The sequence below is a fragment of the Argopecten irradians genome, chromosome 3, assembly GCF_041381155.1.
Source record: "Argopecten irradians isolate NY chromosome 3, Ai_NY, whole genome shotgun sequence".
Classification (NCBI taxonomy): Eukaryota; Metazoa; Mollusca; class Bivalvia; order Pectinida; family Pectinidae; genus Argopecten; species Argopecten irradians.
This window is the reverse complement of record NC_091136.1, coordinates 28,038,306-28,052,940: the sequence shown is the minus strand read 5'-3', so window position 1 is coordinate 28,052,940 and position 14,635 is coordinate 28,038,306. Positions and strand designations below refer to the sequence as shown.

The window sequence follows — 14,635 nt, the reverse complement described above, 5'->3', positions numbered from 1 at the left end:
GCTGTTTTGATTTGGATATTGGCTGGTTGGTCGGTCGATTAATTGATCTTACTGTCCTGTTAATGGCTAAGATCGTTTATGGACGATATGCCATGGTTGCAATCTGTTGCATATGTGAATGCGTGTATGCTTTGAGAGGCTGCAGTATATATTTGTTCTGTGTCTATTGTAACAGTGGAAGTCTTGGCGCTTTTGATAGTGCTATCTCAATGAACCATGGTACCAAAGACACCGAACAGCACACCCCATACGCTTACATTATACTGGCAAGAGGCAAACCAGTAGCCTCACTCCATTAATGCTGAGTGTTAAACACGAGCAGAGACTTCCACTTTTATATGGTGTGGTTTGTTCCGGGCTGGAAACCGGACCTCCTCACAGAGGCCAGCATTCAAGTAAAGACCAAATGTTACGCGGTGTCAAGGCAAACGATTGGAGGAACAAAATAATATGGGAAGAAGAGAAAAAATAGGATTCCAAAATATGTCGCCTCGCACACTCCGCATGTACAATTTTATGCAGTACCATCGATCTGGTAATATAAACCTGATGAAAAATAATAGTGGCCATAGAATAAAACCTTGGCAAACACCTACCTAACATGAAAATTAGAAATTTGAAAATATAAATAAAAAGTAAACGGGCTCGTCCGGGATTCGAACCCGGGACCTCTCGCACCCAAAGCGAGAATCATACCCCTAGACCAACGAGCCACTTGATAAAAAGTTTGAGTTAAAATCCAGTATTTCCTTAGATTGCATCATACTTGTACATTTAATTGTTTAATCAACATCTCCATATACCTTCGATGTGTATAGTAGTTTGGCATACATGCAATAGAAAAAAATATTTGCATTTCCAATAAATATTATAATGTAAGTCTGATCCGCTGAGAGAGAATCTCTACATAACCTCTTTTTATGTGTGCTATAAGATAAGCGAGAAATTAGTGAACACGTCTTATCTCTGCAGATACTTTAAAACGAAATACACACCTTTTCTAAAACCCTCTATGAAGTATGGCTCGTTGGTCTAGGGGTATGATTCTCGCTTAGGGTGCGAGAGGTCCCGGGTTCAATCCCGGACGAGCCCCACTTTTTATTGATAAATTGATGTATCTTAATATTCTTGATAAATAAACATTAATATTCATTTCACATCTCAAGATTTATTTTAATTTTGATCGTTTACAATAGTGTTATACAATATCGTTTTGGTAGTGAAACAAAGACACATCCACCTTTGTAAATAAAGTTAGATGAAAATTAATTGCAATACATAAAGTTATGACCAACTTTTAAATTAAAATTGATCAGTTTCACTAACTGTCTGGCTCGTTGGTCTAGTGGTATGATTCTCGCTTAGGGTGCGAGAGGTCCCGGGTTCGACTCCCGGACGAGCCCTGGTTTTGTTGGGTTTTATTTTTTACGGAACGCCGTTCAATCATTTTGATCCTTTACACGTGTCTACAGCACCTGGTGTATTCTTATACTATAGCAGTATTTTCCAAACAACTCGAGTTTAATCGATTACATTTGCTGTTTTGATTTGGATATTGGCTGGTTGGTCGGTCGATTAATTGATCTTACTGTCCTGTTAATGGCTAAGATCGTTTATGGACGATATGCCATGGTTGCAATCTGTTACATATGTGAATGCGTGTATGCTTTGAGAGGCTGCATATATATTTGTTCTGTGTCTATTGTAACAGTGGAAGTCTTGACGCTTTTGATAGTGCTATCTCAATGAACCATGGTACCAAAGACACCGAACAGCACACCCCATACGCTTACATTATACTGGCAAGGGGCAAACCAGTAGCCTCACTCCATTAATGCTGAGTGTTAAACACGAGCAGAGACTTCCACTTTTATATGGTGTGGTTTGTTCCGGGCTGGAAACCGGACCTCCTCACAGAGGCCAGCATTCAAGTAAAGACCAAATGTTACGCGGTGTCAAGGCAAACGATTGGAGGAACAAAATAATATGGGAAGAAGAGAAAAAATAGGATTCCAAAATATGTCGCCTCGCACACTCCGCATGTACAATTTTATGCAGTACCATCGATCTGGTAATATAAACCTGATGAAAAATAATAGTGGCCATAGAATAAAACCTTGGCAAACACCTACCTAACATGAAAATTAGAAATTTGAAAATATAAATAAAAAGTAAACGGGCTCGTCCGGGATTCGAACCCGGGACCTCTCGCACCCAAAGCGAGAATCATACCCCTAGACCAACGAGCCACTTGATAAAAAGTTTGAGTTAAAATCCAGTATTTCCTTAGATTGCATCATACTTGTACATTTAATTGTTTAATCAACATCTCCATATACCTTCGATGTGTATAGTAGTTTGGCATACATGCAATAGAAAAAATATTTGCATTTCCAATAAATATTATAATGTAAGTCTGATCCGCTGAGAGAGAATCTACATAACCTCTTTTTTATGTGTGCTATAAGATAAGCGAGAAATTAGTGAACACGTCTTATCTCTGCAGATACTTTAAAACGAAATACACACCTAATCTTAAACCCTCTATGAAGTATGGCTCGTTGGTCTAGGGGTATGATTCTCGCTTAGGGTGCGAGAGGTCCCGGGTTCGAATCCCGGACGAGCCCCACTTTTTATTGATAAATTGATGTATCTTAATATTCTTGATAAATAAACATTAATATTCATTTCACATCTCAAGATTTATTTTAATTTTGATCGTTTACAATAGTGTTATACAATATCGTTTTGGTAGTGAAACAAAGACACATCCACCTTTGTAAATAAAGTTAGATGAAAATTAATTGCAATACATAAAGTTATGACCAACTTTTAAATTAAAATTGATCACTTTCACTAACTGTCTGGCTCGTTGGTCTAGTGGTATGATTCTCGCTTCGGGTGCGAGAGGTCCCGGGTTCGACTCCCGGACGAGCCCTGGTTTTGTTGGGTTTTATTTTTTACGGAACGCCGTTCAATCAATTTGATCCTTTACACGTGTCTACAGCCCTGGTGTATTCTTATACTATAGCAGTATTTTCCAAACAACTCGAGTTTAATCGATTACATTTGCTGTTTTGATTTGGATATTGGCTGGTTGGTCGGTCGATTAATTGATCTTACTGTCCTGTTAATGGCTAAGATCGTTTATGGACGATATGCCATGGTTGCAATCTGTTACATATGTGAATGCGTGTATGCTTTGAGAGGCTGCAATATATATTTGTTCTGTGTCTATTGTAACAGTGGAAGTCTTGACGCTTTTGATAGTGCTATCTCAATGAACCATGGTACCAAAGACACCGAACAGCACACCCCATACGCTTACATTATACTGGCAAGAGGCAAACCAGTAGCCTCACTCCATTAATGCTGAGTGTTAAACACGAGCAGAGACTTCCACTTTTATATGGTGTGGTTTGTTCCGGGCTGGAAACCGGACCTCCTCACAGAGGCCAGCATTCAAGTAAAGACCAAATGTTACGCGGTGTCAAGGCAAACGATAGGAGGAACAAAGTAATATGGGAAGAAGAGAAAAAATAGGATTCCAAATTATGTCGCCTCGCACACTCCGCATGTACAATTTTATGCAGTACCATCGATATGGTAATATAAACCTGATGAAAAAATAATAGTGGCCATAGAATAAAACCTTGGCAAACACCTACCTAACATGAAAATTAGAAATTTGAAAATATAAATAAAAAGTAAACGGGCTCGTCCGGGATTCGAACCCGGGACCTCTCGCACCCAAAGCGAGAATCATACCCCTAGACCAACGAGCCACTTGATAAATAGTTTGAGTTAAAATCCAGTATTTTCTTAGATTGCATCATACTTGTACATTTAATTGTTTAATCAACATCTCCATATACCTTCGATGTGTATAGTAGTTTGGCATACATGCAATAGAAAAAATATTTGCATTTCCAATAAATATTATAATGTAAGTCTGATCCGCTGAGAGAGAATCTACATAACCTCTTTTTTATGTGTGCTATAAGATAAGCGAGAAATTAGTGAACACGTCTTATCTCTGCAGATACTTTAAAACGAAATACACACCTAATCTTAAACCCTCTATGAAGTATGGCTCGTTGGTCTAGGGGTATGATTCTCGCTTAGGGTGCGAGAGGTCCCGGGTTCGAATCCCGGACGAGCCCCACTTTTTATTAATAAATTGATGTATCTTAATATTCTTGATAAATAAACATTAATATTCATTTCACATCTCAAGATTTATTTTAATTTTGATCGTTTACAATAGTGTTATACAATATCGTTTTGGTAGTGAAACAAAGACACATCCACCTTTGTAAATAAAGTTAGATGAAAATTAATTGCAATACATAAAGTTATGACCAACTTTTAAATTAAAATTGATCACTTTCACTAACTGTCTGGCTCGTTGGTCTAGTGGTATGATTCTCGCTTCGGGTGCGAGAGGTCCCGGGTTCGACTCCCGGACGAGCCCTGGTTTTGTTGGGTTTTATTTTTTACGGAACGCCGTTCAATCATTTTGATCCTTTACACGTGTCTACAGCACCTGGTGTATTCTTATACTATAGCAGTATTTTCCAAACAACTCGAGTTTAATCGATTACATTTGCTGTTTTGATTTGGATATTGGCTGGTTGGTTGGTCGGTCGATTAATTGATCTTACTGTCCTGTTAATGGCTAAGATCGTTTATGGACGATATGCCATGGTTGCAATCTGTTACATATGTGAATGCGTGTATGCTTTGAGAGGCTGCAATATATATTTGTTCTGTGTCTATTGTAACAGTGGAAGTCTTGACGCTTTTGATAGTGCTATCTCAATGAACCATGGTACCAAAGACACCGAACAGCACACCCCATACGCTTACATTATACTGGCAAGAGGCAAACCAGTAGCCTCACTCCATTAATGCTGAGTGTTAAACACGAGCAGAGACTTCCACTTTTATATGGTGTGGTTTGTTCCGGGCTGGAAACCGGACCTCCTCACAGAGGCCAGCATTCAAGTAAAGACCAAATGTTACGCGGTGTCAAGGCAAACGATAGGAGGAACAAAGTAATATGGGAAGAAGAGAAAAAATAGGATTCCAAATTATGTCGCCTCGCACACTCCGCATGTACAATTTTATGCAGTACCATCGATATGGTAATATAAACCTGATGAAAAATAATAGTGGCCATAGAATAGAACCTTGGCAAACACCTAACTAACATGAAAATTAGAAATTTGAAAATATAAATAAAAAGTAAACGGGCTCGTCCGGGATTCGAACCCGGGACCTCTCGCACCCAAAGCGAGAATCATACCCCTAGACCAACGAGCCACTTGATAAATAGTTTGAGTTAAAATCCAGTATTTTCTTAGATTGCATCATACTTGTACTTTTAATTGTTTAAAGTTGTATTGCTCTTGGTTTCACAACTCTCGTTTTACTTCGAGATTGTCGTGACGATGTTCGGAAGTGTTCGGAATGATTCGGCATCTTTCGAGCCTATTTTTCACGTGTACACGTTAAAAAGATTTTTTACTTTTATAATTAAAGATACTTCCAGTGCTGCAACTTTATAAAAAGTGGTAAAATTAGAAAATTTAAACCTCAGGCAGACGGAGAAAAATATGTTTAACACTTAAACAGTTTTCACTATGACCAAAAGAGCGAAAGTTATAGACCATACAACTTTAATCAACATCTCCATATACCTTCGATGTGTATAGTAGTTTGGCATACATGCAATAGTAAAAATATTTGCATTTCCAATGAATATTATAATGCAAGTCTGATCCGCTGAGAGAGAATCTACATAACCTCTTTTTATGTGTGTGACGATGACGTCGATGATGATGATGATGATGATGATGGCGGTGATGCTGACGGTTTTGATGGGTATTACGGAAGAGTTTTACGACTGAAGATAACAATTGAAGATAAGGATTGGAATATTGTAAATATATATGCTCCGAATGTTGTTAGTGAAAAAAAACTTTTTTGAACGTTTAAAAATTTGGTTATAATGCAAGTCTGATCACAGTAGGTTTGTTTGTTTGATTAACTTTACGTCCTATCAACAGGCAGTGTCTTTTAAGGACGGTCTGCCATGTATGCGTTGTGTCAAAATATTTTATTACGGCACAAGTCCGCTGAGATAGAATCTACATAACCTCTTTTTATGTGTGCTATAAGATAAGCGAGAAATTAGTTAACACGTCTTATCTCTGCAGATACTTTAACGAAATACACACCTTTTCTAAAACCCTTTAATTTATTTATTTTAATTTTGATCGTTTACAATAGTGTTATAAAATATCGTTTTCGTAGTGAAACAAAGACACATCCAACTTTGTAAATAAAGATAGGGTGAAAATTAATTGCATTACATAAAGTTATGACCAACTTTTGAATTAGAATTGATCTGTTTCACTAACTGTCTGGCGCGTTGGTCTAGTGGTATGATTCTCGCTTCGGGTGCGAGTGGTCTCGGGTTCGACTCCCGGACGAGTTCTGGTTTTGTTGGGTTTTATTATTTACGGAACACCGTTCAATCATTTTTGGAACGTTGATGTGCCTGTTTACTTGGATGATTTACGGATCACCAGGTGTCAATCAAACCGCACGTGATTTTGCATTTTGTGTTGTGTATGCTACGGTGTTTGCTCCGAGATTGAATATGTACACGTGTTTTGCGAGCAGTAGGCGCGACTACATTACACCTGGCTATCAGTCAATTTGATTAAAGGATAACACAAGATAGTGAAAGTCTATGTTTTCTTTAATTTATCCAATACATATGAATAAACCAGCATTGCAACTGCACATGAGGGAAATGCCCGTAAACAAGTAACGAACGTCCCTCTATAAAACACTCGGAATCCCTCCTCTTTATAGCTTGCAATTGCACAATCCAATGGTCGTTTATAAAGACCACTGAAATCGGCCTGATATCGGCTTTTTATAACGTCAAATGGCATGGTAGCAAACCAAGCTAGACTTCCAGCACATCCTCCAGAGATGAGCTCGGCGATAATTCCTCGACTGTCTGTCCACTGTTTCTGTCTAAGGAAGTCTCCAATGTAGGAATAAGTAAGCATATACAGACCACATGTGGGAACATCCCGTACCGCCATGACGGTCCCGCCTTTATATAAACCTGTTAGGCCTACAGTACGGTAGGTGTGGACTGTAGCCTCTACTGGTCCACGAAAATATCCCGTCCTATGTGGACTGCCGAATGGACCTTAACACAAGGGAAATATGAAAAGATTTTAATGAAGTTGGAGAAAGCTTTAAGAGAAGTTACATAGCTAGCAGTGATTTTAAAGTTTTCCATAATGATAACGAAATCATGATGCGTTCGATCAAATCAGGTACAAAACCAGTCCTAAAACGGTTGCCTGCAACATGAAAATATCATTTGAATATGAGATATCATTGGAATATAAATATATAAATGTAGAAAATAAATTGAAAGTTATTTCATGTGATTTAAATACTTTCTAGTAAATAGCTAAAATAATGTTTACACAGGTTGTTTACCTTCCTTGTTGTGCTTTATTTGCGATTGAAGAACTACTTTTATGTAATCAAATGGTATTGCTACCACTTGGAAGGCTGCTCCCCCGACACAACCGGCTAAGTACACATTTGTATAATGTGTCTTCCGGTCCTTTGGATCTTTCTTTTCTAACAACTTCATTGTGTTTCCATATACACCAAGAAGTATGCTGTTTACTATACCAAACGTAAAAAGAGGCCATGATAATCCCCGGAAAAACCCTCGAACCTGAAACACGTAATAGAGCAAATTCAAACAGAAAAAGGATAATGGTTAAAAATGAGCATTGATGTTTTGTTGATGTGACATTTCATTTGTATGAACATACTATTTTTGGTATTATTGGTTAAATTGAACTTCAATGGCTATTTAAGCAGATGTTACGTTACATAAACATGTAAAGCTATGTTTATTTGTTGACGTTTGGCAATGTTGGTACATGTACACTCAGAACAATTGAAAACTGACAAAGACGCACTTTTCCGCTTAAATATCAACAAAACCTACTTTTTGAACGAAATGACAAATCCAAAATGCACGTCTAACGGTATCATATACTACATTATCGTATAACTTAAAACCTACCCAACCGGTCTGTTGGATACCAGAAACAGCGTCAAACGTTCCACTGTAACGCTGGTTATGGGCCCGAGTCTGTAGCTGAACCTAGTACACACAGAATACATCGAGTTATGAACCAGTAACACTACAGTCTTATGAATCACGAGAAGATCAGTGAGATACAAATATTTTCTTGAAAAATTGTAATATAAATAGGGAAATACGATTGAATGTCAATACAAAATACCCCAAGATCGAAAAATAGAAACGACCATGAGAAATTCCTAGTGATATCGTTCAGCCGGTGATTTCGCGTGATGTGTTTCGTCCTGAAATCTACATCCACGTGATTATTTAAGCATTAAACTATCTTCCTATGGCATCTATGATCTATATAGATGCCAGAACTTTGCAGACAATCTTCATAATGCGCGCTAGCAACTCATTTTGGGGTCTCTGCATTAACATTCTTTAAACTAGACCAGGGAAACCGTCTATCAACGACGATTTAATCTACATGATGGAACAGCCATTTTGACGGTGATCAGTTGACGTCACCACGTCAACATTGGTGACGTCATAATAGTCACGTTTTGAGTGTCAGTTATACTTCACTCTTCCTTGGACTTCAAGCATCTCTGACACTGAACATGTCAACACAGTTGCAATATGTCTACTCTGGTCGTGCATGCATTGCATGAATTTTTCATGAAATTCCATACCAATGTTATTAACAGAGAATTTTTTGTGAGTTTGTGTTCTCTTCATTCTGAGTGGAGCAGTAAAAGAGGCAACATGGCAGACAGTGCAGATCCGATCTTTACGAAGTCAAACTATCTAAAATGATTATCAAATTTCCAATAAGAGAGTTTATTTTGTGATATGTTAATTTAACTGCTGTTTATGTCAGAGGCAGACAATTCACTTGGATACAACTTGTCGGAAATTCACATGATATGGAGGATTACCATGGAAACGAATTAATTTTGAATATACCGCTCTACGTCATGGAATGAAGAATATGATTGGTCCTAAATCATAATATCAAGATTTAGTGGATTCTATGGGAAACTACATTGAAATTCAGTGAAAACGGCAAAGTGATGAATAGAAAGCTTAAAATTTCAAATTTGTTCATTAGGCTTTGTGTGATTCTTGGATAAAGAATTGTACCGAATTTATTCAATTTGGGAAACATGAATTTATGTGTTACGTGTATGTATTCAAGAAATGAAGCAATTAACAGTGAAATCATTCAAATTTCAAAGAAAGAAAGTGCACATTTCTATTTAAACTCCAAAGATCATTGTAGGAATGACTGCGCTGTCGAAATGCTAAAGAGTCTTGATTTCAACACAAGGAGTAATTTTATGCGTTGTGGTTGATGTGATTGGATTTATGCCGATGTCCATGAATCAATATATAAAACAGAAAATATGTAATAATATGTATTATTGAAGTTTTCTATTACATTTATGTTGAATTTGATTACATTTATTTGTTATTTATCTGTCCAATTTTACAATGCTGCATGTAGTGTCACTCTCTACCTTTCATTGTACATTAGTTTACCTGGAACTGTAGATTAGTTGAAACTAATCTACAGCTACAGGTAAACTAATGTACAATGAAAGGTGTACTAATCTACAGACAGAACAAGTACTTTAACAATTGTCTAAAGAAAGTACCGGGGACAACAAGAGATGACATCATAGCCATGTTTTAATTGCTAATATTGTAAGATTGCTAATACTTTACTTTAACAATCATTATTTCATGTTTTAATCCACATTGTGGATTTATAGTAATAAATTTAAATGCCACCCTTATTTTGGGTGGCCAATTCAACATCATTTAGTCGTTGCGATGTTCTTGATATGTGTGGAAGGGCATAAATAAATATATTACTTAGTACTCACCTTTACGGTATCAAACGGATGGCCAACAAGAAGTCCTGCTGCGCCTATACATAACACCAATAGAACGTTTAAAAACCAGGTATGGATCATGTCTTTACCTCAAGTTATATAAATTACAGGGTATTCAAAGCTTATTCGACTAAAATTATTTTTCCGTATTCTGTGTTTTTAACTCTTTCAGACTCTTTTTTATATTATTTTGTTTTGTTTTAAATAGCAACAATTGACCAACAAAAAATCAAGTTGAATTATACAGTATTGCCAATTTTATTTCGTTTCGAAATCAAGACATATCCAAATGTTTTATACTGTATGAGATGTTACAATATTCATCATTTAATTGATATTTACAACCACTAAGTTTTATGGGATAATCTTAAAGAATGTCATAATGTATGTGGTGTGTATTTGATATTTATGTGTTGAATTACGGTACTAACCTTACCTCCCAATCCTCCTGCCAGGTAGTCATGTGACCAGTGTCCCGGCATTCCTTGCGGTAAGTAAACCTGCTTTACATAGCCAAAAGTAACACTTATTTTCATGTTAGAAGAACTTCATAAAAACTACCATCGCATTTTGGTTCTTAACATGTTTTCAGTCACTTAAAGTTAAACCCATTTGAATTATATGATATTTTTACTTGGCATTACACATTTCAATATCAATCAAATAACAAAATCACTATAAGTGCAGCGTTTCTATAGGAATTAGTGTTTTAATTCTAAATAACGTTTAACCCTATTGAAAATAAAAAAAATCTGTTTTGATAAAATATTATTTTGTTGCAAAAATTGATGTTGATGTGTTTCATATATGTATAAGTGTAGCTTTACCAAAATATAAAGTTGATGATAATGATACAGTACTTAATATGATGCTTACTTACAAAACAGTAATATTTATTTAGTCATTTATAATTTGCGGTCTCAATTGAATATCCAAATAAATTTTAAAGGTATGAGCATATTATATTTTAAAGAGCGTGTTTGGTAGATTAAGTGACTTAATCCTAGATACAGTTTGCACACCGTATCTAATTTAATGCTAAAACCGAAAATAGAAAGACAGAGTCTTAATTTGTTTGAAAAATAATATACCAAATTAAAACTTTTGTTATTAAATATCTTCATTTGCCACATTTGATTTCCATTTTAAATATATAAAGTCATTGTATCTAGATAAAAGCAAATTAAAGGTGCAAATGTAACTTACCTGCAAGTCAAAGTCTAGACGTTCTATAGGATGAATCTGACTGACAATGTGTGGAATAGTTATCCTTTTACATATTCGGTGAATCTTCTGGTATATAATCAACGGTTATTATCGTGTGTGATAAATGTATGAGAAATTCCAGGTGATGATTCTCTAGCTTATCTTATGTATCTAGAAGCGATCACGATAAGTCCCTGTCGCTATCTAAAGCAAAATCCTTCCTATCCACTTAGCATAATGGCAAACTGCCACTATGAATTCGGAAGTGTTATTTTCACTAACAGATGGTTTCTTCACTGTAGATTTATTTATTAATTATTGTTGTATAATTTGCAAACATGATACTGGTCTTTGACAATTTAAAAGCGATTGTCTCAAAAAAAGCAAATGTCGGTTATGATCATCTAATACTTAATTTAAAAAAACTCAATACCTTTGGCAACCAAATTACACTATAGTAACGACAGCGACACAAAATAAAGCACATCATCCTTGAACATATTGGATCACCATATAACCACTGAATGCACTGTGTTAAATTTATTCAGATTTTATAAGAACAATCAAAATAGACCAAACTATTAATATATTCAACTGGCGGTGTCTTCGAAAATAAACATACAGAAAAAAAAACAATTGTTTAGGTTATGAACCAATAGTGATAATTGAGTCTGTATAAATCTTACGTGAGTTTACATCTATAGCAATATGTGTTTAAAATATCATTTTTGTCAAAAATAAATGTATCCTCCATTAAAATATTTTTTGTCAAAAATTTGTAGATCGCTAGTCGCACTGTCTCATTGTGTATTGATATTAATAGAAAGTGAAAGTAAAATTATTTAGTCAATGCCAGCGCGAACTTTAAATATTGAGAACAAAATGTATTTTCGGGAAAATGTTTATGATTTCTATATTACTCATTTACAGAGATATAGATTTGTTAGCACAGTTGTAGCACACCCAGCACGTCTTAAACAAGAGATCCCAGAGGGATCTTGGCGCCAACCAAAGAATGATCTATATCTGACAAAGGAAAGATGGATCTTTTCTCTACTTTTTAACTTTTTCAAACATACTACATACAAAATTTGAGACAGATCGCTTCAGTACCTTTTGAGAAATAGCGGTAACAAACTTCAACTATCAAAATCCAAGATGACTCCTTGGCGGCCATCTTGTTGATCAATCGGTCCTAAATCACAATATGCACAACTAGGGCCCTAGGGGAACCTACATGTGAAATTTGAGAAAGATCCATTCAATACTTTCTGAGAAATAGCGATAACAAACTTTGAATATAAAAATCCAAGATGGCTGCCTGGCAGCAATTTTGTTGACCGATCGGTCCCAAATCACAATATGCACAACTAGGGCCCTAGGGGAACCTACATATGAATTTTGAGACAGATCCCTTCAGTACTTTCTGAGAAATAGCGATAACAAACTTTGAATAACAAAGTCCAAGATGGCTGCCTGGCGGCCATCTTGTTAACCGATCGGTCCCAAAATGCAATATGCACAACTAGGTCCCTAGGGGAACCTACATATGAAATTTGAGACAGATCCCTTCAGTACTATCTGAGAAATAGCCATAGTTGTACACACCCAGCACGTCTTTAAAATATTCGAAAAAAAATCTAATCATTATATTCCTAATAACGGTTTCATAAGTTTTACGAGTGGATTTACATGTATGACTTCATGCAGATAAATAAGCCATTCGTCTGTCAAAACACTTACTGATATCTGGTTGGTGTTTTCCAAGCCAGTTCAAAGGATTATTTGGTTTGTAGGAATGCGTTTTGTGTCTCACTGATAACAAAAATTATTTTTATGTGTGTGCAAATTTCTTTTTGAATATATGCATGAACGTACATGTGTATATCGTAATAGGTCTATTATGAAATGACACACAGTTGAGAAATATATTTGCGATAAACAAACAATACATGTCTGTAAAAAAACGGTTTGTGAATATCGATATCTTTCGCCAGTGTTTATCAATATCCTCAAACCTACTATCCTCACAATCTTTTCTAATTGTTATTTAGAACCTTTGATACTCCTTTCCAACCTTGTATCTTTATGTATAACAGGGTACAATATACTATTTGTTATACACCATTGAACCGATTTATAAAACGTGGCATCTTTAGCAGTTACTACTGTGCAATATGGCATTTTCCTTGTAGAACCATCAATATTTATGTACATAATTTAGCATTTAGTAGACACTGTGAACTGTGAAACCTCGTCGTAGATTGCATAACCTTTCGCATACAAAAGTTCCAGAGGGCCTGTATCACTCATCTGGTTTGTAATGCCAAGTAATGTTCTGAATGCAGGTTCATTGTTCCTTTTCTGAAGGAATTCAAATATTGCCATTTCCATATTGGCCCCACTCATCCTGCTCCGGGGGGTCAGGGCCAAAATTTATACAAATTCTGTTCCCCTTCCCTAGAGGATGTTTCTAAAGTCAAATTCGGTTACAATTCATGCACAACTATATGACTAGTAGCAATTTAAAGGATTTACCTCTATTTCCCCTATTGGGCCCCGTCCCTTCTGCCCCCGGGGGATCTTAGCCAAATTTTATACAAGCTCTGATCCCCTTCCCCAAAGGATGTTTCTGGCTAACTTTGGTTACAATCCATGCAGCACTCTATGACTAGAAGCGATTTGAATGAAATGTTGACGGACGCACGGACGCACGTCATGACATAAGCTCACGGGCCCTTCGGGCAAGGTAAGCTAAAAATGAGCATTTTGTATACAACTGCACATTTCTTTGTAATATTGCTATTTTCGGTGTAACTCTGTACATTTCTATAAAACCTTGCACATATGTGTACATATAAACCCTGCATGTATCTGTGATAAGCATCTTTCCTCAGTGATATACAATGTAGCACATAAAAGGACAAGAATCCCACTATACAAGAAGGCACAAGGACATACTGCAGTCTCCCAAAAACCGCATACACTTCATACACGCAACACTCCGCATACACGGTAGGCCGTCTATAACTAATAACCCCGATGGTTAATGTGATGTTAGTCTAGTCAATCAACCAACCAACAATTTACCGCCACACAAGTTATCTCTCATATTAATGTTATATTGGAACAGTACCTCTTATACATTTAAATAACAAAACCATTACACTGCAATAAATAAATTTATTTCATTCATAACAAAAAGCAAATTAACGACAAATATTAAAATTTATAATAACAAGGGATGGCACAAAGAGACAAAAAAGGTTGTCTGGTTTTATGCGAATGGATATTTATATGCTTAATTTCAGAATTCATTGAAAGTGTATTCTTCACAAAAAAAATACATATATTCAGCAATATGTATCTCTAACAATAATTAAAAATA

At 36.0% G+C, this 14,635-nt stretch overlaps 1 protein-coding gene and 10 non-coding genes across 12 annotated transcripts; 6 read left to right on the top strand and 5 right to left on the bottom strand.

The window, feature by feature from the left end:
* Nucleotides 1–641: 641 nt before the first annotated feature.
* Nucleotides 642–713, bottom strand: Trnap-ugg (transfer RNA proline (anticodon UGG)). The gene has a single exon. It is a non-coding gene; the product is annotated as a tRNA-Pro (tRNA).
* Nucleotides 714–1,021: 308 nt separating this feature from the next.
* Trnap-agg (transfer RNA proline (anticodon AGG)) lies at nucleotides 1,022–1,092 on the top strand. The gene has a single exon. It is a non-coding gene; the product is annotated as a tRNA-Pro (tRNA).
* Nucleotides 1,093–1,331: 239 nt separating this feature from the next.
* Trnap-agg (transfer RNA proline (anticodon AGG)) lies at nucleotides 1,332–1,403 on the top strand. Its single transcript has one exon. It is a non-coding gene; the product is annotated as a tRNA-Pro (tRNA).
* A 774-nt stretch (nucleotides 1,404–2,177) lies between these two features.
* Nucleotides 2,178–2,249, bottom strand: Trnap-ugg (transfer RNA proline (anticodon UGG)). Its single transcript has one exon. It is a non-coding gene; the product is annotated as a tRNA-Pro (tRNA).
* Nucleotides 2,250–2,555: 306 nt separating this feature from the next.
* On the top strand, nucleotides 2,556–2,627 carry Trnap-agg (transfer RNA proline (anticodon AGG)). The gene has a single exon. It is a non-coding gene; the product is annotated as a tRNA-Pro (tRNA).
* A 239-nt stretch (nucleotides 2,628–2,866) lies between these two features.
* Trnap-cgg (transfer RNA proline (anticodon CGG)) lies at nucleotides 2,867–2,938 on the top strand. Its single transcript has one exon. It is a non-coding gene; the product is annotated as a tRNA-Pro (tRNA).
* A 775-nt stretch (nucleotides 2,939–3,713) lies between these two features.
* Nucleotides 3,714–3,785, bottom strand: Trnap-ugg (transfer RNA proline (anticodon UGG)). Its single transcript has one exon. It is a non-coding gene; the product is annotated as a tRNA-Pro (tRNA).
* Nucleotides 3,786–4,091: 306 nt separating this feature from the next.
* Nucleotides 4,092–4,163, top strand: Trnap-agg (transfer RNA proline (anticodon AGG)). The gene has a single exon. It is a non-coding gene; the product is annotated as a tRNA-Pro (tRNA).
* A 239-nt stretch (nucleotides 4,164–4,402) lies between these two features.
* On the top strand, nucleotides 4,403–4,474 carry Trnap-cgg (transfer RNA proline (anticodon CGG)). Its single transcript has one exon. It is a non-coding gene; the product is annotated as a tRNA-Pro (tRNA).
* Nucleotides 4,475–5,253: 779 nt separating this feature from the next.
* On the bottom strand, nucleotides 5,254–5,325 carry Trnap-ugg (transfer RNA proline (anticodon UGG)). Its single transcript has one exon. It is a non-coding gene; the product is annotated as a tRNA-Pro (tRNA).
* Nucleotides 5,326–6,754: 1,429 nt separating this feature from the next.
* LOC138320002 (solute carrier family 25 member 45-like) lies at nucleotides 6,755–11,367 on the bottom strand. 2 transcript variants are annotated; one of them, XM_069263102.1, is made up of 6 exons: nucleotides 11,248–11,367; nucleotides 10,478–10,544; nucleotides 10,033–10,076; nucleotides 8,138–8,218; nucleotides 7,534–7,780; nucleotides 6,755–7,234 (listed from the first exon to the last, which is right to left on the bottom strand). In XM_069263102.1, the coding sequence occupies exons 2-6, from the start codon at nucleotides 10,521–10,523 to the stop codon at nucleotides 6,759–6,761; spliced, it is 894 nt and encodes a 297-aa protein (XP_069119203.1). In that variant the 5' UTR covers nucleotides 10,524–10,544; nucleotides 11,248–11,367; the 3' UTR covers nucleotides 6,755–6,758. The 2 variants fall into 2 exon arrangements, with proteins under 2 accessions (XP_069119203.1, XP_069119202.1); XM_069263101.1 differs by lacking the exon at nucleotides 11,248–11,367 and having other exon boundaries at nucleotides 10,478–11,232.
* Nucleotides 11,368–14,635: the final 3,268 nt, after the last annotated feature.

Coding starts and splice junctions, on each gene's coding strand:
- LOC138320002 (XM_069263101.1), bottom strand. CDS start 10,577: ATGAAAATAAGTGTTACTTTTGGCTATGTAAAGCAGGTTTACTTACCG. Junction 7,781..8,137: donor GTATCCAACAGACCGGTTGG/GTAGGTTTTAAG, acceptor TACGTGTTTCAG/GTTCGAGGGTTTTTCCGGGG. Junction 7,235..7,533: donor AATAAAGCACAACAAGGAAG/GTAAACAACCTG, acceptor CCTTGTGTTAAG/GTCCATTCGGCAGTCCACAT.